The 20,388-nt window shown below is 33.5% G+C and overlaps 1 protein-coding gene across 4 annotated transcripts in view; it reads right to left on the bottom strand.

Moving 5' to 3' along the window:
* The window catches only part of MAN1A2 (mannosidase alpha class 1A member 2), a 219,503-nt gene that overhangs the window by 125,502 nt on the left and 73,613 nt on the right, over positions 1–20,388 (bottom strand). For all 4 annotated transcript variants that reach the window (XR_009008394.1, XR_009008393.1, XM_007169316.2 and 1 more), the window contains exons 4-5: positions 13,698–13,816; positions 8,139–8,219 (exon numbers count right to left, since the gene is read on the bottom strand). Coding sequence is in view for 2 of the 4 variants with exons in the window: in XM_007169316.2 (XP_007169378.1) it covers positions 8,139–8,219; positions 13,698–13,816 (200 nt within the window). In the remaining 2 variants the exon portion in view is untranslated. The remainder of the gene's footprint in view (positions 1–8,138; positions 8,220–13,697; positions 13,817–20,388) is intronic.

The following is a 20,388-nucleotide window of genomic DNA, read 5'->3' as shown; positions in this document are numbered from 1 at the left end:
CAAGACAGTTTGGTACTGGCACAAAAACAGAAATATAGATCAATGGAACAGGATAGAAAGCCCAGAGATAAACCCACGCACATATGGTCACCTTATCTTTGATAAAGGAGGCGAGCATATACAGTGGAGAAAAGACAGCCTCTTCAATAAGTGGTGCTGGGAAAATTGGACAGGTACATGTAAAAGTATGAAATTAGAACACTCCCTGACACCATACACAAAAATAAACTCAAAATGGATTAAAGACCTAAGTGTAAGGCCAGACACTATCAAACTCTTAGAGGAAAACATAGGCAGAACACTCTATGACATAAATCACAGCAAGATCCTTTTTGACCCAGCCCCTAGAGAAATGGAAATAAAAACAAAAATAAACAAATGGGACCTAATGAAACTTAAAAGCTTTTGCACAGCAAAGGAAACCATAAACAAGACAAAAAGACAACCCTCAGAATGGGAGAAAATATTTGCAAATGAAGCAACTGACAAACGATTAATCTCCAAAATTTACAAGCAGCTCATGCAGCTCAATAACAAAAAAACAAACAACCCAATCCAAAAATGGGCAGAAGACCTAAATAGACATTTCTCCAAAGAAGATATACAGATGGCCAACAGACACATGAAAGAATGCTCAACATCATTAATCATTAGAGAAATGCAAATCAAAACTACAATGAGGTATCATCTCACACCGGTCAGAATGGCCATCATCAAAAAATCTAGAAACAATAAATGCTGGAGAGGGTGTGCAGAAAAGGGAACACTCTTGCACTGTTGGTGGGAAAGTAAATTGATACAGCCACTATGGAGAACAGTATGGAGGTTCCTTAAAAAACTAAAAATAGAACTACCATACGACCCAGCAATCCCACTACTGGGCATATACCCTGAGAAAACCATAATTCAAAAAGAGTCATGTACCAAAATGTTCATTGCAGCTCTATTTACAATAGCCAGGACATGGAAGCAACCTAAGTGTCCATCAACAGATGAATGGATAAAGAAGATGTGGCACATATATACAATGGAGTATTACTCAGCCATAAAAAGAAATGAAATGGAGGTATTTGTAATGAGGTGGATGGAGTTAGAGTCTGTCATACAGAGTGAAGTAAGTCAGAGAGAGAAAAACAAATACAGTATGCTAACACATATATATGGAATCTAAGGAAAAAAAAAAAAAAAGGTCATGAGGAACCTAGTGGCAAGATGGGAATAAAGACACAGACCTACTAGAGAATGGACTTGAGGATATGGGGGGGGAGGGGTGAGATCTGACAGGGTGAGAGAGTGTCATGGACATATATACACTACCAAATGTAAAATAGATAGCTAGTGGGAAGCAGCCGCATAGCACAGGGAGATCAGCTCGGTGCTTTGTGACCACCTAGAAGGGTGGGATGGGGAGGGTGGGAGGGAGGGAGATGCAAGAGGGAAGAGATATGGGAGCATATGTGTGTGTATGGCTGGTTCACTTTGTTGTAGAGCAGAAACTAACACATCATTGTAAAGCAATTATACTCCAATAAAGATGTTTAAAAAAAAAAATCAAGGTAAAACAGAGATGCAAAATGCCTTCAATAATGATCCAGCAATCCCACTACTGGGCATATACCCTGAGAAAACTGTAATTCAAAAAGACACATGCACCCCAATGTTCACTGCAGCACTATTTACAACAGGCAGGTCATGGAAGCAACCTAAATAAATGTCCATCGACAGATGAATGGATAAATAAGTTGTAGTACATATATAAAATGGAATATTACTCAGCCATAAAAAAGAATGAAATTGTGTCATTTGTAGAGACGCGGATGGACCTAGAGGCTGTCATACAGAGTGAAGTAAGTCAGAAAGAGAAAAACAAATATCATATATTAACGCATACACGGCATCTAGAAAAATGGTACAAATGAACCTGTTTGCAAGGCAGAAATAGAGACACAGACGTTGAGAACAAACATATGGACACCAAGGGGGGAATGGGGGGTGGGATGAATTGGGAGATTGGGATTGACATATATACACTACTATGTATAAAATAGATAACTAATGAGAACCTGCTGTATAGCACAGGGAACTCTACTCAGTGCTCTGTGGTGACCTAAATGGGAAGGAAATCCAAAAAAGAGGGGATATATGTATACATATAGCTGATTCACTTCGCTGTACAGCAGAAACTAACACAACACTGTAAAGCAATTATACCCCAATTAAAAAAAAAAGCCTTCAACAGGCTCAAAAGTAGATCACATACATTAAAAGATATACCATGTGTTACCACCTGAAAGAAAGTCAGAGTGACTATAACAGTATCAGACAAACTAAAGAACAGTGAATATGAACAGAGATAAAGAGAAAAATTTTAAAACAATAAAAAAACAAATTCACCAAGAAGACATAACAATCCCAAATATGTACACACCTAAGAACAGATCTCCAAAATACACAAAGTAAAAACTGATAGGACTGAAAGGAGAAACAGACAAATCCATAATTATAGTTGGAGGCTTCAAGACTCCTCAACTTAGTATTTGACAGAACAAGTAGACAGAAAATTAGTAAAACTACAGAAGATCAAGCAACACTATTATCTAGCTTGACCTAATTGACATTTTAACCCAACCACGGCAGAATACACATCTTTTCAAGCATACATTCTTTTTGATAGACCATATTCTGGCCCATGAAACAAACAACAAAAAAGTCAATAAATTTGCTCTCTATTCACTGCCAATTAAACAATTAAACTAGAAACCAGTAACAGAATGCTATCTGGAAAATCCTCAAATATTTGGAAATTAAACAGCGTACTTCTAAATAACTCAGCAATCAAAAAGGAAGAAGAGAAATTAGAAAATATTTTGAATTAAAGGAAAATAAAAACATAACATATCAAAATTCATAGGATGCAGTTAAAGAAAGACTGAGAAGCAAATCTATGATATTAATGCTTACAAACTACTGGGAAAAAATAAGCTACAAAGATGTAATGTACAGCACAGGGAATACAGTCAATATCTTAAAATAACTCTGTATGGAGTATATGCTATGAAAATATTGTATTACTATGTATACATCTGAAACTAATAGAATATTGTTAAGTCAACTATACTTCAGTAAAAAATAAGATAAAAATAAATCAATAAAATAAAATAAGGTGTCATATTAATGAGCTAACAAGCTCCAACCGTAAGGAACTGGAAAAAAACAGGAAAAAAAATGGGGAGAGAGGTGCAACTTAACCCAAAAGGAAGAAATAAGTAAAGATAAAAGCAAAAACTTAATAAAACTGAATACATAAAAATAGAGAAAAATCAATGAAACAAAATCCAGTTCTTTGAAATAAAAATATTAATACACTTGTAGCCAGCCTGACAACAAAAGAGAAGATGAAATGGGGAACATTACTACAGACCCTACAGATATAGAAAGGATAATAACAAAGTAGTACAAACAACTTTATGTCCAAAATTTAGAGGAAACAAATTCCCTGAAATACACAAACAACAAAAGCCACACAAACTACAAAAGCCACTCAAGAAGAAATAACCTGAACAGTGTTATATCTACCAAAGAAATTGAATACATACATTTTAAAACTTAGTAGGAAAAACAAAAACAAAAAACTCCAACCCCATGTGGCTTCAGTGGGAAATTCTACCAAACATTAAGGAAGAAATAATACCAATTATACACAAACTTCTCCAATGGAAAAAAAGAAAAAACACTTCCGAACTCATTTTACAAGGTCAGTATTACTCTTATGCAAAACATACATACACAGAAAGATATTAAAACTATAGATCAATATCCCATATGAACACAGATACAAAAAAATTCTCAACAATACATTATCAAATCAATCCCAGCAATATTTAAAAAGGATAATACACCATGACCAAGTGGGGTTTCTTCCCAAAAATGCAAGGTTGGTTTCATGGTCAAAAATCAACCAGCATAATTCACATTATCAACAGATAAAGAAGAAACACCATATAATCATCTAATTAAATGCCATAAAAACATTTGACAACGTTCAACATCCATTCATGATTTTAAAAACCTCAGCAAATAGGAATAGCAGGGAACTTCTTCAATATGATGAAGGGTATCTACAAAAAAACAAAACAAAACAAAAACCCTATGGCTAACATTATGCTTAATGGTGAAAAACTAAATGCTCTTCCCCTGATATCAGGAACCAGGCAAGGATGCCACTCTCACCACTCCCATTTAACTCTGTATTTAGTGAAGGTTCTGGGCAATGTGATAGGGCAAGAAAAAGAAATAAAAGAACTATACAAATAAAATTGTTCTCTATATAGAGAAATAAAACATCTCTGTTCACTGACGACATGACTGGTTACAAAGAAATTCCTAAAGAATCTATTAAAATCCATTTAAAAGTGACTAGAATTAACTAGTAAATTTATGATAATCTCAGGCCACAAGGTCAATATAAAAATCAACTGCATAGTGCACAACAATGTGAATGTTATTCTTTTATGTTATGTACATTTTACCACATTTTTTAAAATAAATGATAGTATCAGAAAAGTTATCTAGAGAAAAACAAAATGTCTTGAGCCAGCTGAAAATTTAAGTCTTTATTAAAAGGTTTTTTAAAGCAACTGTATTTATATATACTGGCAGCATATATACAATCAGCAATTGAAATAAAATATACAGTACCACTTTTAATAGCATCAAAAAATATGAAATAGATACAAATCCATCAAAATTATGTATAAGATCTGTAAAAACTAGAAACACCAATGAACAAAATTAAAGAACTAAATAAATGAAGAGATATATTATGTTCATGGATTGGAAGATATCAATTTTCCCTAAACTTGCTGATAGACTCAATATAATCCTAATCAAAATCCCAGTAAGATATTTTGTAGAAATCAGGAAACTGATTCTATAATTTATATAGAAAATAAAACTAGAATAGCCAAAACAATTCTGAAGGGGAACAAAGTTGGAGGACTCACACAACCTGATTATGAGACCATAAAGACCATGATTTCAATTCCATAAAGCCATAATTATGAACACAGTGTGGTAATAGCAAAAGGACAGACACACAGATCAACAACAGAGTCTAGAAGTATACCCACATTTGGTCAGTTGATTTCATATATGGTCAATTGTTTTCAACAAAGGTGCAAAGTCAATTAAATACAGAAAGACTAGTCTTTTCAACGAATGGTGCTAGAATTTTTGGATATCCATATGGAAAGAAATGAATCTCAACCTCTACCTCACAGCATATAGAATTTAACTCAAAATGGATTATAGATTTAAAAGTATAGTAAAGTAAAACGATAATACATTTAGAAGAAAACAAGAGAAAATATTTGTAACCTTGGATTAGGCAACACTTTGTAAATAAAATACCAAACACATGAACCATAAAAGATGAAACTGATGAACTGGACTACTTCAAGATGTAACAACTTCAGTTCTTCAAAAGATAATGTTAAGTCACTGAAAAGCCAAAGACAGAGAAAATGTTTGCAAACACATAGGTTATAAAAGTCCTATGTCCAGAATATACAGAATATACAAAAAACTCTCAGTATTCAATAATAAGAAAACAAAAGAAATTTGATGGCCAAAGACTGAACAATTAAAGAAGATATATGAATGACAAATAAGCACATGAAAAGGTGCTCAACATGGTTTGTCATTAGAGAAAAGTAAAATAAAACCACAATGAGATACTAATACACATCTATTGGAATAGGTAAAAATATTAAAGAAACTCTCAATACCAAGTACTGGTCATGATGGAAGGCAACTATTTGAAAAAGTCTGGCGAGTTCTTAAAGTTTACTTACCATTTGATCCAGCAATCCCACTTCTAGATAGTTACCCAAGAGAAATAAAAATTTATGATCCCACAGAATCCTAATGCAAATATTTATAGCAGCTTTATTCAGAATCTCCAAAACTAAAACCCAATCCATTGGTGAATGGATAAACTGTTAGAGCCACACAATGGAATACCATACAGCAGTAAAAAGGAATGAATTACTAAATACATGAATAAATCTCAAATGCATTGTGCTACATGAAAGAAGCCAGTACTCCTTAGTGTACGAACAGAAAATAGATCAGTCGTTACCAGAGGCTGGTGGTAGCATGCGGGGTTAACTATGAAATGGTAAAAGGGAATTTTCTGGGATGATAGAATTCTTCTATATCTCACTTGTGCTGGTGCTTACTAGATTGTATGCACTGTCAAAACTCAAAGAAGTATACACTAAAGTGGGTGAATTTTACTCTATATAATACCTCAATAAACCTGACCAAAAAATCCTATCGATTAATTTACAATGATTTTATTCATATAAGCTAGGTCAGAGTTTCTCAAAGTACAGGACCAGCATTTCCAAAATCACCTTTAACACGGAGTACTTTATTAAAACCATAAATAATGGTTTCCACCTCAAACCAACTGAATTTCAGTTCTGTGAGTAGGGCTTGGAATCTTCATCTTTATAAAACACACTATGTGACCCTGAAACACACTGAAGTTTGAAAACCTCTTTGCGAGAGTATAAACCTTTTATTTTATTAAATGGGAACTGAGGTGTTCTGACAGTTGAAAGATAGGTTGGAGGTATAATCAAATTACATAGTAAAGGCTGACAGTAAAATCATATATTAAGTAAGAAATGTTATTTATCTAATATTATATATTAAATACCGTCATCTTCAAACATATTTCTTCTACAGAAAAAGTTGTACATGGGTATCTCACTCTTTACACACAAAAGCACACAAAGATAGATGAAATAGTTAAATATAAGTATATAAAATCATAAAAATCCAGAAGAAAAGTGGAAATATTTGTTTTGTAATGATACAGCCATAGGGAAGGCTTTCTAAAGACCAAAATCTAGAAGCCATAAGGGGAAAAACAATCCTATAAATGACCACTTTAAAGTTAAACACAAAAAATAAAAACTGAAGACAACATAAAAATCCATCTTTACAACACATATAATAAAAAGTGAGTTTTCTTAAATTTACAAAGCTATCTTACAATCATTTAGACCAACAAATCAATTAAATCTATGTGCCAAGTATTTTCTCAGAAAACAAAACAGAAATGACTATAACCTCTTCCTTTAGTTTCTTTCTCACACTCTTCAACCCCACTCTTTAACCCATCTGAGTAGTAAAAAGCAATTTCCTACACCCACTTCCCCATCACCGTAAGTCTCAAGTGTGTCTGTGTGTATTACACCAAGATTTCCATAAAGGAGAATTCAGAGTTGTTGTTTTGTTTTGTTTTAATTTACAGCAATAAATTGCATTCAATTTCTAAATAGGCAGTTTTATTAATTAATTTTTGGACTTAGGAGGATCCATATTCATTCTTACTGATTCATTCCTTAATTCTAATCTTATTAATATATTTTCTACTTTTGTTTCAACCATGTAATTAATTGCAATGGCAAATCCTGGAGAAGGATAACTCCTACAGAGGAGACATAGTGTATATAATGCTAGGATCTGTGATGAATTTGTTTCACTGAGATTCTCAAAATGGAAAAATCATTATTCCCAAGAAACAGAGCTCTACCTGAAGATCTAGTTATTTCAGCAAACCTGTAGATTAGTTCAATACTAGACAATTCAAAAAGACGACATGGGGCTTCCCTGGGGGCGCAGTGGTTAAGAATCCGCCTGCTAATGCAGGGGACACAGGTTCAAGCCCTGGTCCGGGAAGATCTCACATGCCACGGAGCAACTAAGCCAGTACACCACAATTACTGAGCCTGCGCTCTAGAGCTCGCGAGCCACAACTACTGAGCCCAAGTGCTGCAACTACTGCAGCCCGCACGCCTAGAGCCTGTGCTCCGCAATAAGAGAAGCCACCACAATGAGGAGCCCGCACACTGCAACGAAGAGTAGCCCCCGCTCGCCGCAACTAGAGAAAGCCCGTGCACAGCAACGAAGACCCAACGCAGCCAAAAATAAATAAATAAAATAAATAAATTTATTAAAAAAATAAAAAATAAAAAGACGACATGATGCTAGGGAAATCTTTCATTTTACTAAATTCCATTCACAACCCTTTCCCCCCAAACAACATATCACTTGATTTTGCTCACCTCCTCTCCTGAAAGGTAATATGCTGCAAGTAGGCCTCCAATAAATCGAATGTTGACTTCAAACACAGACACCTCTGAATTCTGTGAAAACATATTTAAAATATTCACATATATATAAAGTTGTAAAGGTTTCAAAATATCTTCAATCCTTCATATATTTCTCACAAACATGCTGGGGAGAATGTTTTTTTCCACTTTCTATGTCTTTGTTTCTCATGCAACTGCAATCTCACCTCCCATTTGTTAATGTTACTGAAACTCCTCTATTGCTGTCAGCACAGCTTCCTAATTGCCATAACCAATGGGCCATTTTCATGTGCCTTACATATTATTGCGAAATTATCAAGATATTTGATGCTATTGACTATTGTCCCTCATGAAAGCCTCTACTTCTTGAATTTTGGAATAGTGTTCTCTCTACTGGTCCCTTTCTATTCTAATCACTACACTATAACGTCCATTTTTACTTCTATCTCTCCTCATGAATTTTAAATGTTTTTCTAGTATATGTAACTTAATCAATGTTAAAGGAGGTACCAAAAAATAATGGCAAGATGATAGATTTTTCAGTTAATAATGTTGAAAAAACTGACTCCTAGGTAAGAATTTAATTCGGATACTCATTTCATATATATATATATGAAATCCAAATGATTTAGAAGTAAATATAGAAGAAAACTGAAATTAAAAAGTAGAAAAAATGTGACAATATATCTATACTTCCTTGAGAAAGCAGGTACTTTGTAAGCATAAAATCAATAGCACTGATAATAAATGATGATAGAAGGACTTGAATTTCCCCATAATGAAAATTACCTATAAGAAAAAAATCATTAACAAAATTAAAAGGCAAACAACAAATGGAAGGAAATTTGCCACAAGTATAGCAGTATTAATAATCCTACCACATAGAGTCCATAAGTTTGTATTTAGATATGGATAAAGATATCGCTGAAGAAGATTCTAATGCATGGAAAGAAATTAGAAGTGGCAAAGAAAATAACCAAAGAATCCATAGAATATACAAAATTGACTAACAGAAAAATAACATTCATAATTAATTTTTAAATAAAAATTAAAAGGAAATATATATTACCCTGAAGTCTTTCCAACATTCATAGGCAGAAATCATTTGCTAACACAAGCATAATTCTCTAATATAGAATTTTCACAATATAATGTAATTTTTTAATAACATAACTGTTATCCTAACCCATCCTCGAAAGCAAAGTGGTTTATACTACTTCATATATTCCCAATATATAGCATACTGCAGGGTACATAGTAGACATTCACTAAATATAGAGAGGAAGGAAAAGAGGGAGAGGGCCTTTCTCCACTCACTAGAACAGTAATACCATCTAACCAGTTTCCCTGACTTCATCCTTACCCTCTTCTCAGCACTCTACTTATTCAGCACCATATAGTTACAGTGGTGAACCTTTTAAATCTTAAGTTAGCATAGGTTACTACTCTATGCAAAACCTTACAATGACTTCTGGTTACACTCAGAGTAAAATGACTTACTCGACCCAACATAATCTGATTCCCCACAACCTCTCTGACATCATCTCCTACCAATGTCCCTCTGACTCACTTTATTATTACCCAACGGGTCTACCTGCTGTTTTAGAACTGTCAAACTCACTTCTGTGTCAGTCTTTATACTTTACCTGCAGATCTCTAAGCAAATTTCACTTAGAAAGTTTTTCTGACCACACAATATAAAATTGTGAAGTAATCCCTCATCACTAATATCCCTTACTCTGTACTATTTCCCCAATTAACACTTATCATCATCTGAATATTATATAATTCTTATTTGTAAAATTCATACCTTCCCTCACAAGAGACAGAAGATAAGAAAAGTTTCTAGAGGGAGAGAAGGGAAAGACTGAGGGAGAGGCATTATTCACAGGAGTAATGACTTAGAATCTTCCTAAATTGATGAAAACAAAAGTCCTCAGACTGATAAAACATGAGTCCTTTAAGGAATAGTCTAAATACAGAATGGCAATGGAATTACAGAACAACAAAGCAAAAAAAGAAAATATTAAAACAAGGGGAAAAAAGACAGATTACCTTTTAAATATTAAACTGATAGCATACTTTTCAATAGCATAACAGAAACAGGAAGACAATGGAACTGTATCTTTAAAAGGTTAAGAGAAAATAATCATCAACCTCTAATTCTATACTCAGCTATCATATCTATTAGGAGAAAGCTTGGCTCTCTCATATCCACATGGCTTCCCTTGGGTCTCTTCTCAGAAACGTCACCTTCAATATCCAATGGATATAAAATAGCAACCTCTCACCACCGCTTACTCCAATCCTACTTACTCTTCTTTAAGAGTAAGCACTTATCACTATCTGACATGCTATATTCAATATATCTTGAGTATGTATTTACTACTTTTCTCCTCAAACTAGAATAGAAACTAGTATAAACTAGAGATAAGACTCTGTTTTGTTCATTCCTGTATCCATAGATTTAAAACAGTGTCTGTCACAGAGAAGGCACTCAATAAATATATTTATTTATTTATTCATTACTTAATTTGGAAGTTTCAGATACAAGTTGGGACCAACTAGACAACAATTACACATGAGACAAGAGGGAGATGAGCTAAATTAAAGCATTCTAAGATCCTTATGTTTTTCAGGAGAAGGATAGAGAAAATGATTAATTTTAAACTTTGTTAAGTATACCTATTAAAATTTTAAGGGTAACCCCAAAATGAACGGAAATGGAAAGTATAAAGTCAAACTAGTAGAGGGAAAAAGAGACATGAAGTAATTTAATCCAAATAAGATATACAGAAAATAAAGGCAAATGAGAAGTACAATAATGATATAGGTAGCAAAACAATGATTGAAGATTCAACTCTAAAAATATGTTATACTAACTGTAAATATTTCAAGCTTAACAGTTAAAAGACTCCAAGACTGGATAAAAATAACAAAATCTAAATACGCACTATATGTAAAATATATGACAGCTAAAACATACAACACAGAAAGGGTAAAAGTGAAAGAATGGAAAATGACTGTGCTGATTATTAAGCTATTTTTTCTCAGCTTCAAATCCATCCTTCTACACTCTACTTCGGTATACTGAAACTAGAACTCTTCAAATGCACCTGGCTTCCTTATAGGCCCTGCTGATGATAGAAGGTTCTACAAACATAATACAAAGCTGAAGGAAGAAAAAGGGACTTATTCCTTCCAGTCTACTTCTAGTTTCTGACAGTGTCAAACCAGCCGTGGTTCTTCACCCTGGCGGTCGCAGTTGGTTCCAGGTTACGGTTCCCCTGCCACAGACACATTCCCCAAATCAGCCTCCTTGTGCCCTTTAGAGATACCAAGCCCTAACTAGGTACCCCCTCCTCAGAGGTCTGAGTCCTAGGTCTGAGAAGCCCCTTTTAAGAACTCCTAAGGTATCAAAAACAGAGTCCCAAGCTAGTAAATTTTAATGATCTCAACCTCTCCCCATCGTTCTCACAGTTCCAGGCATGGCAGCCATTTATTGTAGTTACTACCTCTTGTAATACCACAATGTTCTCTTTCTGTCTTTTCAGTGCCCCATTACTTGGTTAACAATTCTAAACACTAAATCCTCTAATTAAAAAAACTGTACCGTTCTGGTTCTTGATTGAGCCAACTGACACAATGATATACCAACAAATTATTAGGCATAATAAAGCTGCCATGTTAACAAACACGAGTATTTGAGATTCACAAATGCCAATCCTCTCCAAATTAATCTATAAATTGAATGCGATCCTCATCAAAATTTCAATACAGTTTTTCCAGAGCTTAAAAGAACAAAGAACTGATAATTGCTAAGATAATTTCCTAGTAGAATAAGATCAGATATCAAGATTCAGATATAGATATTAAGCTTTTCTTATAAAAATAGTTAAGACTATAATAAATATTTAGACTACTAAAATATTGATGTAGGGATAAAGAGAAAAGCCAGTAGAAAAGAATAGACTAATATAACTAACACATGACGAATGTGGCATGTATAAAAAGTAGAGGAAATAAATGTTCTAGGATCAATAGATAGTTGCCTATTTTAACCTACCCACAAACTCAACTATATAAGGACTAAAGACCTAAATGCAAAAGCAAAACTTTAAAACATTTAGAATTAAATACAGGAATATATCTTCATGACCTTGAAGTACATAATCTCTAAGAGCTACATAACTATACAGGGGGAAAAACCTTGCATTTCTCAATCCCCTTTTACAGTAAGGTGGGGCCACATGAGTTAGATTCACTCAATAATATACAAGCAAAAATGGGGTAACCAACTTCTGAGCAGTCACATATCTTGTCTCTATCTCTTCCTCCTCTATGCAACTGGAAGGTTTATCCACCTTATCTTGAGGAATCATCTTGTACCATGAGGTTGAAGCTTTATACTGAAGTTGACAGAATAATAAGACAAAGGATCCTAGGTCCTTGGTCATCGAGGAGCTACCCAAACCAGCCCTAAACTGTTTATCTTTGTAATTAACTTGCATGAAAGAGAAATAAACATGTATCTTGTTTAAGCTATTTTGTACTAGATTTTCTGTCATTCACAGCCAAACCTAAACTTGACAATAAAAACTGTTCTGAGCTGTGTCCAAAATGCTAAAATAATATAAAAGAAAGTAATCAGTTTTTGTCTAATTAGCATCAGGAAAGGCATCAGAGAAGAAATAATTGTGGATTTAAATCACAATTTGAATGATACAGAGTTTGCCAAAGAGAAAAACACATAAGGAGTGGTTTCTCACTACAGTCAGAAGAACAGCAAAGTAAAAATATCATGAAAGATGAAAATGAATATGACAAAATAGTCCACACATCTTTTAGGTGAAAACTGGTAACAATGAAAATAACTGCTAACATTTACTGAACACTGAATATGTACCAGATTATTTCAAATAATCCTCAAAATATTGCAATAGGATAGCAATTTTATGACAGGTTTAGAAAGAATAAGTAGCACTTACTTATAGGTAGGTTTCCCAAGTAGCACTAGAATTGTGGCTGTGCTGGGCTTCAAACCTAAGCAGCACTACTTAACAACTATGCCAAAATGCTGGAAGGATGAGCATGTGCCTAACTATGAAGGCTCTTCAAAACTGTGCCAAATCCACAACACTGTAAATCAGCTACACTTCAATTTAAAAAATAAAATAGATTTTTTTAAATGTTTTAAAAAACTGTACCAAATCATTATTTCTTTAAAAAATAATACAACACTTAATATTTATAAAGTAATTTATGGTTTCCTGATATTTCTAATTCAGTGTGCTTTTTTTCCCTAACTCTTGCCTTAACACATGCAACATATTACCTTCAATGATAAGGGTAAGAAAAGGAAAAGGAAAATGGTGAGAAAGGGTGTTTATTTTACGCAAAAACTGAACAACTGACAATCGCAAAAGAAGAAGGGGGACTTAGGATTTCCTTAAACTGCTAGTATAACACTCAAAACTATTGTTACAGTGTCTTTTCATAGTCAATGTAATAAATTATGAATTGTATACTCACCACGCTGAAATCAAGGTTGTTTTCGATCCATTTTTGCCCATCTCGGAATTCATCATGAAGTCCCATAATATAAAGGGTATCCAAAGCATCTACTATAGTAGCACCCATTTGTGAACTTCCTATATATGGGGGGGGAAATGTCATTAAAAAGATGCCCTTCATACAAGGTCTATTTTAATTTTTTATATTTAAAAAGTAAATCAGGACTTCCCTGGTGGCACAGTGGTTAAGAATCTGCCTGCCAGTGCAGGGACACGGGTTCGAGCCCTGGTCCGGGAATATTCCACATGCCATGGAGCAACTAAGCCCGTGCACCACAACTACTGAGCCTGCACTCTAGAGTTCGTGAGCCACAACTACTGGGCCCGTGTGCCACAACTACTGAAGCCTGTGAGCCTAGAGCCTGTGCTCTGCAACAAGAGAAGCCACAGCAATGAGAAGCCCAACACCACAACCAAAAGTAGCTCCCGCTCGCCGCAACTAGAGCAAGCCCACACGCAGCAACGAAGACCCAATGCAGCCAAAAATAAAAATAAATAAATAAATAAATAAATTTATTTATTTTAAAAGGAAGTAAATCAAAGTAGAAATATAAGGATAAAAAAAATACCCAACATGGTTCACTTTTCCATAAGAATAGATAATATACATTGTCTATATAAGGACTAAAGACCATTTTCCTAAAGATGACACATTGATAACTAATAGGAAGATAAAGGGAAACTAAAATTATAATTCTCCTTAATTTTCTTCCTGGTCAGAAAATGAGATATCTATCTACTTAATTGAGATAGATTGGGAGGGGGAAAAAAGAGGATTAATTTAAGAAATGGGGAAGGTGGTTCAAGATGATAAGCTAAGTCATAAGACAACCAGGAACCATGCTCTTTTGGTATAAATTCATAGAAAGGGCAAAAAATATACTTAAAATAATAACAAAAGTGTAGCAAGGCTATATAACCGTGGTGGAATATAAACTATAACAGTCCTTAACAATCAAAAAGCAGGTAGAACATATTTGAAAAGAAGTCACAAAATAAAATGTGAGTAGAGAAAATCAAAATAGTAAGATCTACCCATCTTCAAGAAAGAGATCATCTTGATCTTAAAAGAAAATGCTTCAGGGAGGGAGGAACTAATTCAACAAAGCTAGCCTAACTGATACCAAAACCAGATACTGTAAACACAAGAAAACAGAACAGGCCAATCTTACTAATGAATATAACTGCAAAAATCCTGAATAAGATACTAGCAAAGACAAATCTAGTAGTGTAGTAAAAGAACAAATAACATGGAGCAGCTAGGTCCTCCCTAACCCCAGGAATGCAACTATTATTTCTACCTTCTGAGAATGAAAATCACCCACACAGCTTATTGTCTACATTAACATGACTTTACTGTTACACTGTCTTCATCAACCTGAGTTTACTCTTCCAGGAAACGCTTGCTCAGAAAGAGAGAAGCTGCAAAATAAGTTATTGTTCATTCCAGGAACTTCTTGAAAGATCCATCAACACTTTAACAGAAAGTATCAAATGATGGCTAACACTCCAAAACTCTAAACCTCTTGCCTCTAAATTCTCCACTCACCAATCCGAAACTATTATATCATGATCCTTACCCAATCATAACCAAGCCATAATCAACCATAACTCCCCAACTGAAAGGCCCTTGTTAAACAAGACTTAAAATCTCAATATATATCTCAACTTTGTCCTTCCTCGTCTGACAGGCTTACTATGGCTCTGGTGAGGTAGTGATCTCCCTTACCATGGTAAGCATTAAACCCAGCTTTGTCTTATCAAGAAGTTATCTTGGTGATATTTTAGGAGTCAGCATTCGACACTACTTAGGTTCACATTTTCCATTTAGTATTCCTTCTTTTCTTTCCTTTTTAATTCCATCCCTTTTTCTCCTAAATAAACAGTGTTTTCTTGTGATGGTTTAAGGCTATACAAATTTGTTCTTATAATGACTGTCCTCAACCTACATCACACTTTCTTATTCATGTGCTCCTAATAATTTCTTCAACTTATGAAGAAGTATATCTTCCCACTAATAAAACAAGTACTACACCACACTCTGATAAATCCCTTGGTCTTCTCCCCACTCAGTTCCCTTCATGTTGATATTAACTGGGTTATTACAGACATACTTTCCTTTTTCTTTTCTTGTTCCTCAGCTTTTAATTACGATAATAAAAATTTTATCAAGCCATTTAGTCACCCATATATCCCTATCTCTTGCGTAATCATTTGAATTAAATATGTACCTCTTTTTTATTTTTGTATTTTGTCCACAATATTTATCATCCTTATTTTAAATCCTTAGGAGTCCCTGTTTTTGTTCTTATTTCAATTTTTATAGGTAGTTATGCTCAGTTCTCTAGTTGTTTATTTAGCTCTGTAAGTGCATGCTCCTCTAAGGTGCTGACTACTCTGAAATGGAAAAAGGCCTGACCCACATATTTATACCAATTCTAGTTTGTTCCACAGGGAGAGGTTTGTGCCACGAGCTAAACAGCACAAAGAAGAAAAAGGCAAAACTGAAATTACTGGTTATCACTGTGAGTGCTTATCTAGACAACTCAAGGTTTCAACTGGAAAAAAGTAAAGGGTCTAAAACTACCCTTGGGTCAAATAAGAATTAAAATATGACACTACAGAATATATAAAACATTAATAAAGATTTATTATGAGAACATAGGAGTCAACTGAACCAGTTCTCTGAGAAAAACTCATAACTTAAAAATTGTATACTATTTAATAAGAACAAATGAAAATGTTCTACTAAGAAACTAAGAAAAAGAATGATAAACTGGAGCAACAAAGTAGAAGAATCAGAAAAGCTAAAGAAATAAATGAATTAGGAATAAAGAAAACTGTCAAAATAATAAATTCAAGAGACGGTTCTATGAAAAGAACTATACAATAAATCTAGGACCAACTGATTTTTTAAAAGTAGTCATGTGAATATAAAAACACAAAAAAAGGAATTGAGAGTATATTAAAAGGCAGATACAAAGGAAATTAAGAAAACTATTTTTTTAAAAGCCTAATTTAGCCATATCTTCCCAATAAATTTGAAAATGAGTGGAATTGACAATTTTCTAAGAAAATAGGTATTATTTTGACTTATGAAAACGGAAATAGAAAATCTAGATAAGCAGACCAAGAAACAGGAAATTGAGAAATTTTCAAAGAGCTACGCACTATAGAAGTATCACACTCTAGAAGTTTCATAGAATAAATTCTACTTTAATTTTAAGGATGATAACTCCGACATAAATTTTGATAGAACATAGGAAAAGAAAGCTTAAAATTCAACTTACGAACTCTGCATACCATTGATGCAAAAATATAACTTAGTAAGAAAAATAAAACTATTATCTGATCTCACTCGTGAGCATCCTGGAAATATTTAGGAATGGACTTGCTGGGGGGGTAAAGTAAGTTTGTGTTTAACTTTATGAGAGACTGACAAACTGCTCTCCATAGTGTGCCACTGTATACTCCCAGCAGCAAAGTATGAGAGGTCTAGTTGTTCCATCATCCTTCTCAGTATTTGACATGGTTGGTCTTTTTAATTTTATTCATTCTACTGGGTATGTAGGATTTTGCATTGTGGTTTGAATTTTAATTTCCCTGGTGACTGATGTGCTTATTGGCTATTCATTTACCTTCTTTGGTGAATTACTAGTAAATCATTTATATATTCTGAATACATCCTTATACATGTATCACAAATATTTTCTCCAATTCTGGGGCTTGCTTTTTCATTTCCTTAAGGTCTTCTGGAAAGCAGAAATTTTTTATTTTCATGAAGTCCAATTTATCAATTTTTTTTTTCCTTAATGGTTTATTCCTTTTGTATTCTAAAAACTCTTTGCTTACCTCAAGGTCACAAATATTTTCTCAAATATTTTTTACTGGAAGTTTTATACTTTTAGTTTTTATGTTTAGATCTATGATTCATTTCAAGTTCATTTTTGTATACAATGTTGAAGAGTCAAGGTTTTTATTTTTCTACATGAATATATAACTGACCCAACACCATTTATTGGAAAGACTTACCTATAACCCACTGAAAGCACCCTTGTTGAAAATCAATTAAAAATGTATGTGCAGTTCTATTTCTATTCTTTTTCAGTGATCTCTATGTCTATCTTTATGCTAAAACCATACTGTCCTCATTACCAAAGCTTTACAGTAAATCTTAGAATCAAGTAGTGTAAATCCTTCAACTTTGTTCTTTTTTAAAAATTATTTTGATTATTGTACATGCTTTGTGTTTTCATACAGATTTTAGAATCAGCCTATCAATTTATGTGGAAAGATCATTTTTACTTAGATTGCTTTAAATCTAAATATGGATTTCAAGAGAACTAACATCTCAACAATACCGAGTATTCCAATTCATAAAGGCATCTCTCTCCTTTAAGTCCTTTTAAATTTCTTTCAATAATCACAGTTTTCAGTGTATAGACTTTGCACATAGTTTGTTAAATTCATCCACATATACTTCACATTTTTATGCTACTGCAAATGATATTATTTTAAAATTGTACTTACAACTGTTTATTGCTAGCATCTAGAAATATAATTTATTTTGTATATCAAACTTGTATCATATGGCCTCATTACTAAATTAGTTTTCATTCTAGTACTTTTTTATTGTTGTTTGGTAGATTCCCTAGAATTTTCTTGTGTTTGTGGGTGGGTGGGTGTGTTTTAATACTCTTTATCAGGCTAAAAAAGTTCCCTTCCAGTCCAAGTTTGCTGAGAGTTTTTTTATTATGGATGGATATTGAGTGTTGTTAAATGCTTTTTCAGCATCTACTGAGATGCTCATAAAATTTTCCTCTTTTAGTCCCTTAATATCTTCAACTATATTGACTAATTTCCAAATGTTAAACCAACCACACATTCCTCAGATAAACCCCACTTGGTCATGAGGTATTATTCTTTTTACATATTGCTGAATTAGATTTACTAAGATAAATCTAATTTGGTCAAAGATTTTTGTGTCCATGTTCATGAGGAACATTGGTCGATAGTTCCCTTTTATTGTAATATCGTTGTCTGGTTTTGATATTAGGGCTTTGGTGGTCCTATCAAGGAGATATAATTATCCTAAATGTGTAAGCACCTAACAAGAGTACCTCAAAATATATAAAGCAAAAGCTGACAGAATTGAAAGGCGTAAGAAAGAAATCCAACATTAGAGTTGGGAACTTCAACACCTCTCTCTCAGTAATTGACAGAACTACTAGATGAAAATCAGCAAGAACAGAAGAAGCCTGAACAACCCCATAAACCAATGAGATCTAACTGACATTAACAGAACATTCTACACCCAATAACAGTCACTACACATATAAACATTCTTTTCAAGCACCAATGGAACATTCACCAAGACAGGCCATATTCTGGGTCAAAAAGTAAATCTTAAATAATTTAGAAGAATTGTAATTGCACAAAGTATATTCTCTGACCATAATGGAACTAAATTAGAAATCAATCACAGAAAAAGAAAAATCTCTAAGCATTTAGCAGTTAAACAACTTACTCAAGGGAAGTTTTCAAACATACTGAATTGAATAAAAATGAAAACACAACATATCAGAATCTTTCAGATGCAGCTAAAGCACCACTTAGCAAAAAATTTATGGCACTAAATGCTTACACTGGAAAAGGGGATCATGAACCTATAATCTAGGCTTCTATTTCAAGAAACTAGAAAAGCAAGAACAAAAGCAACCCAAATCATGCAGAAGAGTGGAAATAACAAAGAGCAGAAATCAAAGAATTGAAAACATAAAGAAAATATAAAGAAGATCAATGAAACCAAAAGCTGCTTCTTTGAAAATATCAATAAAATTGATAAACTTCTAGCAGGACAAAGAAAAAACAACATAAATTACCAATATTAGCAATGCAAGAGTTATAACTACAGCTGGCACAGATATTCAAAAGGTAACAAGATAATACTCCAAACAACTCTATGCACACAAAATCAATAGCTTAGATGAAATAGACCAATTCCTCAAAATCATCAACTACCAAAACTAACCCAAGGTGAAACAGATAAACCGAATGGCCCTTATAGAGGATGTGAAATAAACTGAAGTTGTAGCTTAAAAACCTCCCAGAAAAAAAAGCTCCAGATGCAGATGGTTTCACTGGCAAATTATATCAAAAACTTGAGAAAAATATAAAACCAACAGTACACAATCTTTTCCAGAAAAATGAAGAGCAGAGAACACTTCCAAACTCATTTTATTAGGTCAATATTACACTGATACTGAAACAAGACAACGATAGTTCAAGAAAAATACAAAACAATATCCTTCCCAAAATATGAATGCAAAATCCTCAACAAAATATTAGAAATCATTAGCAAGTAATAAATATCAAGAAGAATTTATACATACACACATAAACTGAAAATAAAAGGTGCACTTCAAAAAGCATTGTAAGATCAAGTAACATTCTGTTCCAAATCAAAATTCTTTGAAATGCAAAAAGATCTATTCCTAACAAAAATCTTTCAATTCTCCAGGATATCTAAGTAAAAATAATTCATTGTGACTATTAATCACTGCTGGAAAAATTATTATCAGTGATAACTTATGTCCATCAACATTTTCCTCTTCCCACTCACAAGCTCCAGGGCTGAGCCCTAACTAGGC

Source organism: Balaenoptera acutorostrata, chromosome 1, assembly GCF_949987535.1.
Source record: "Balaenoptera acutorostrata chromosome 1, mBalAcu1.1, whole genome shotgun sequence".
Taxonomy (NCBI): Eukaryota; Metazoa; Chordata; class Mammalia; order Artiodactyla; family Balaenopteridae; genus Balaenoptera; species Balaenoptera acutorostrata.
This window is presented reverse-complemented; position numbering and strand designations above follow the sequence as displayed.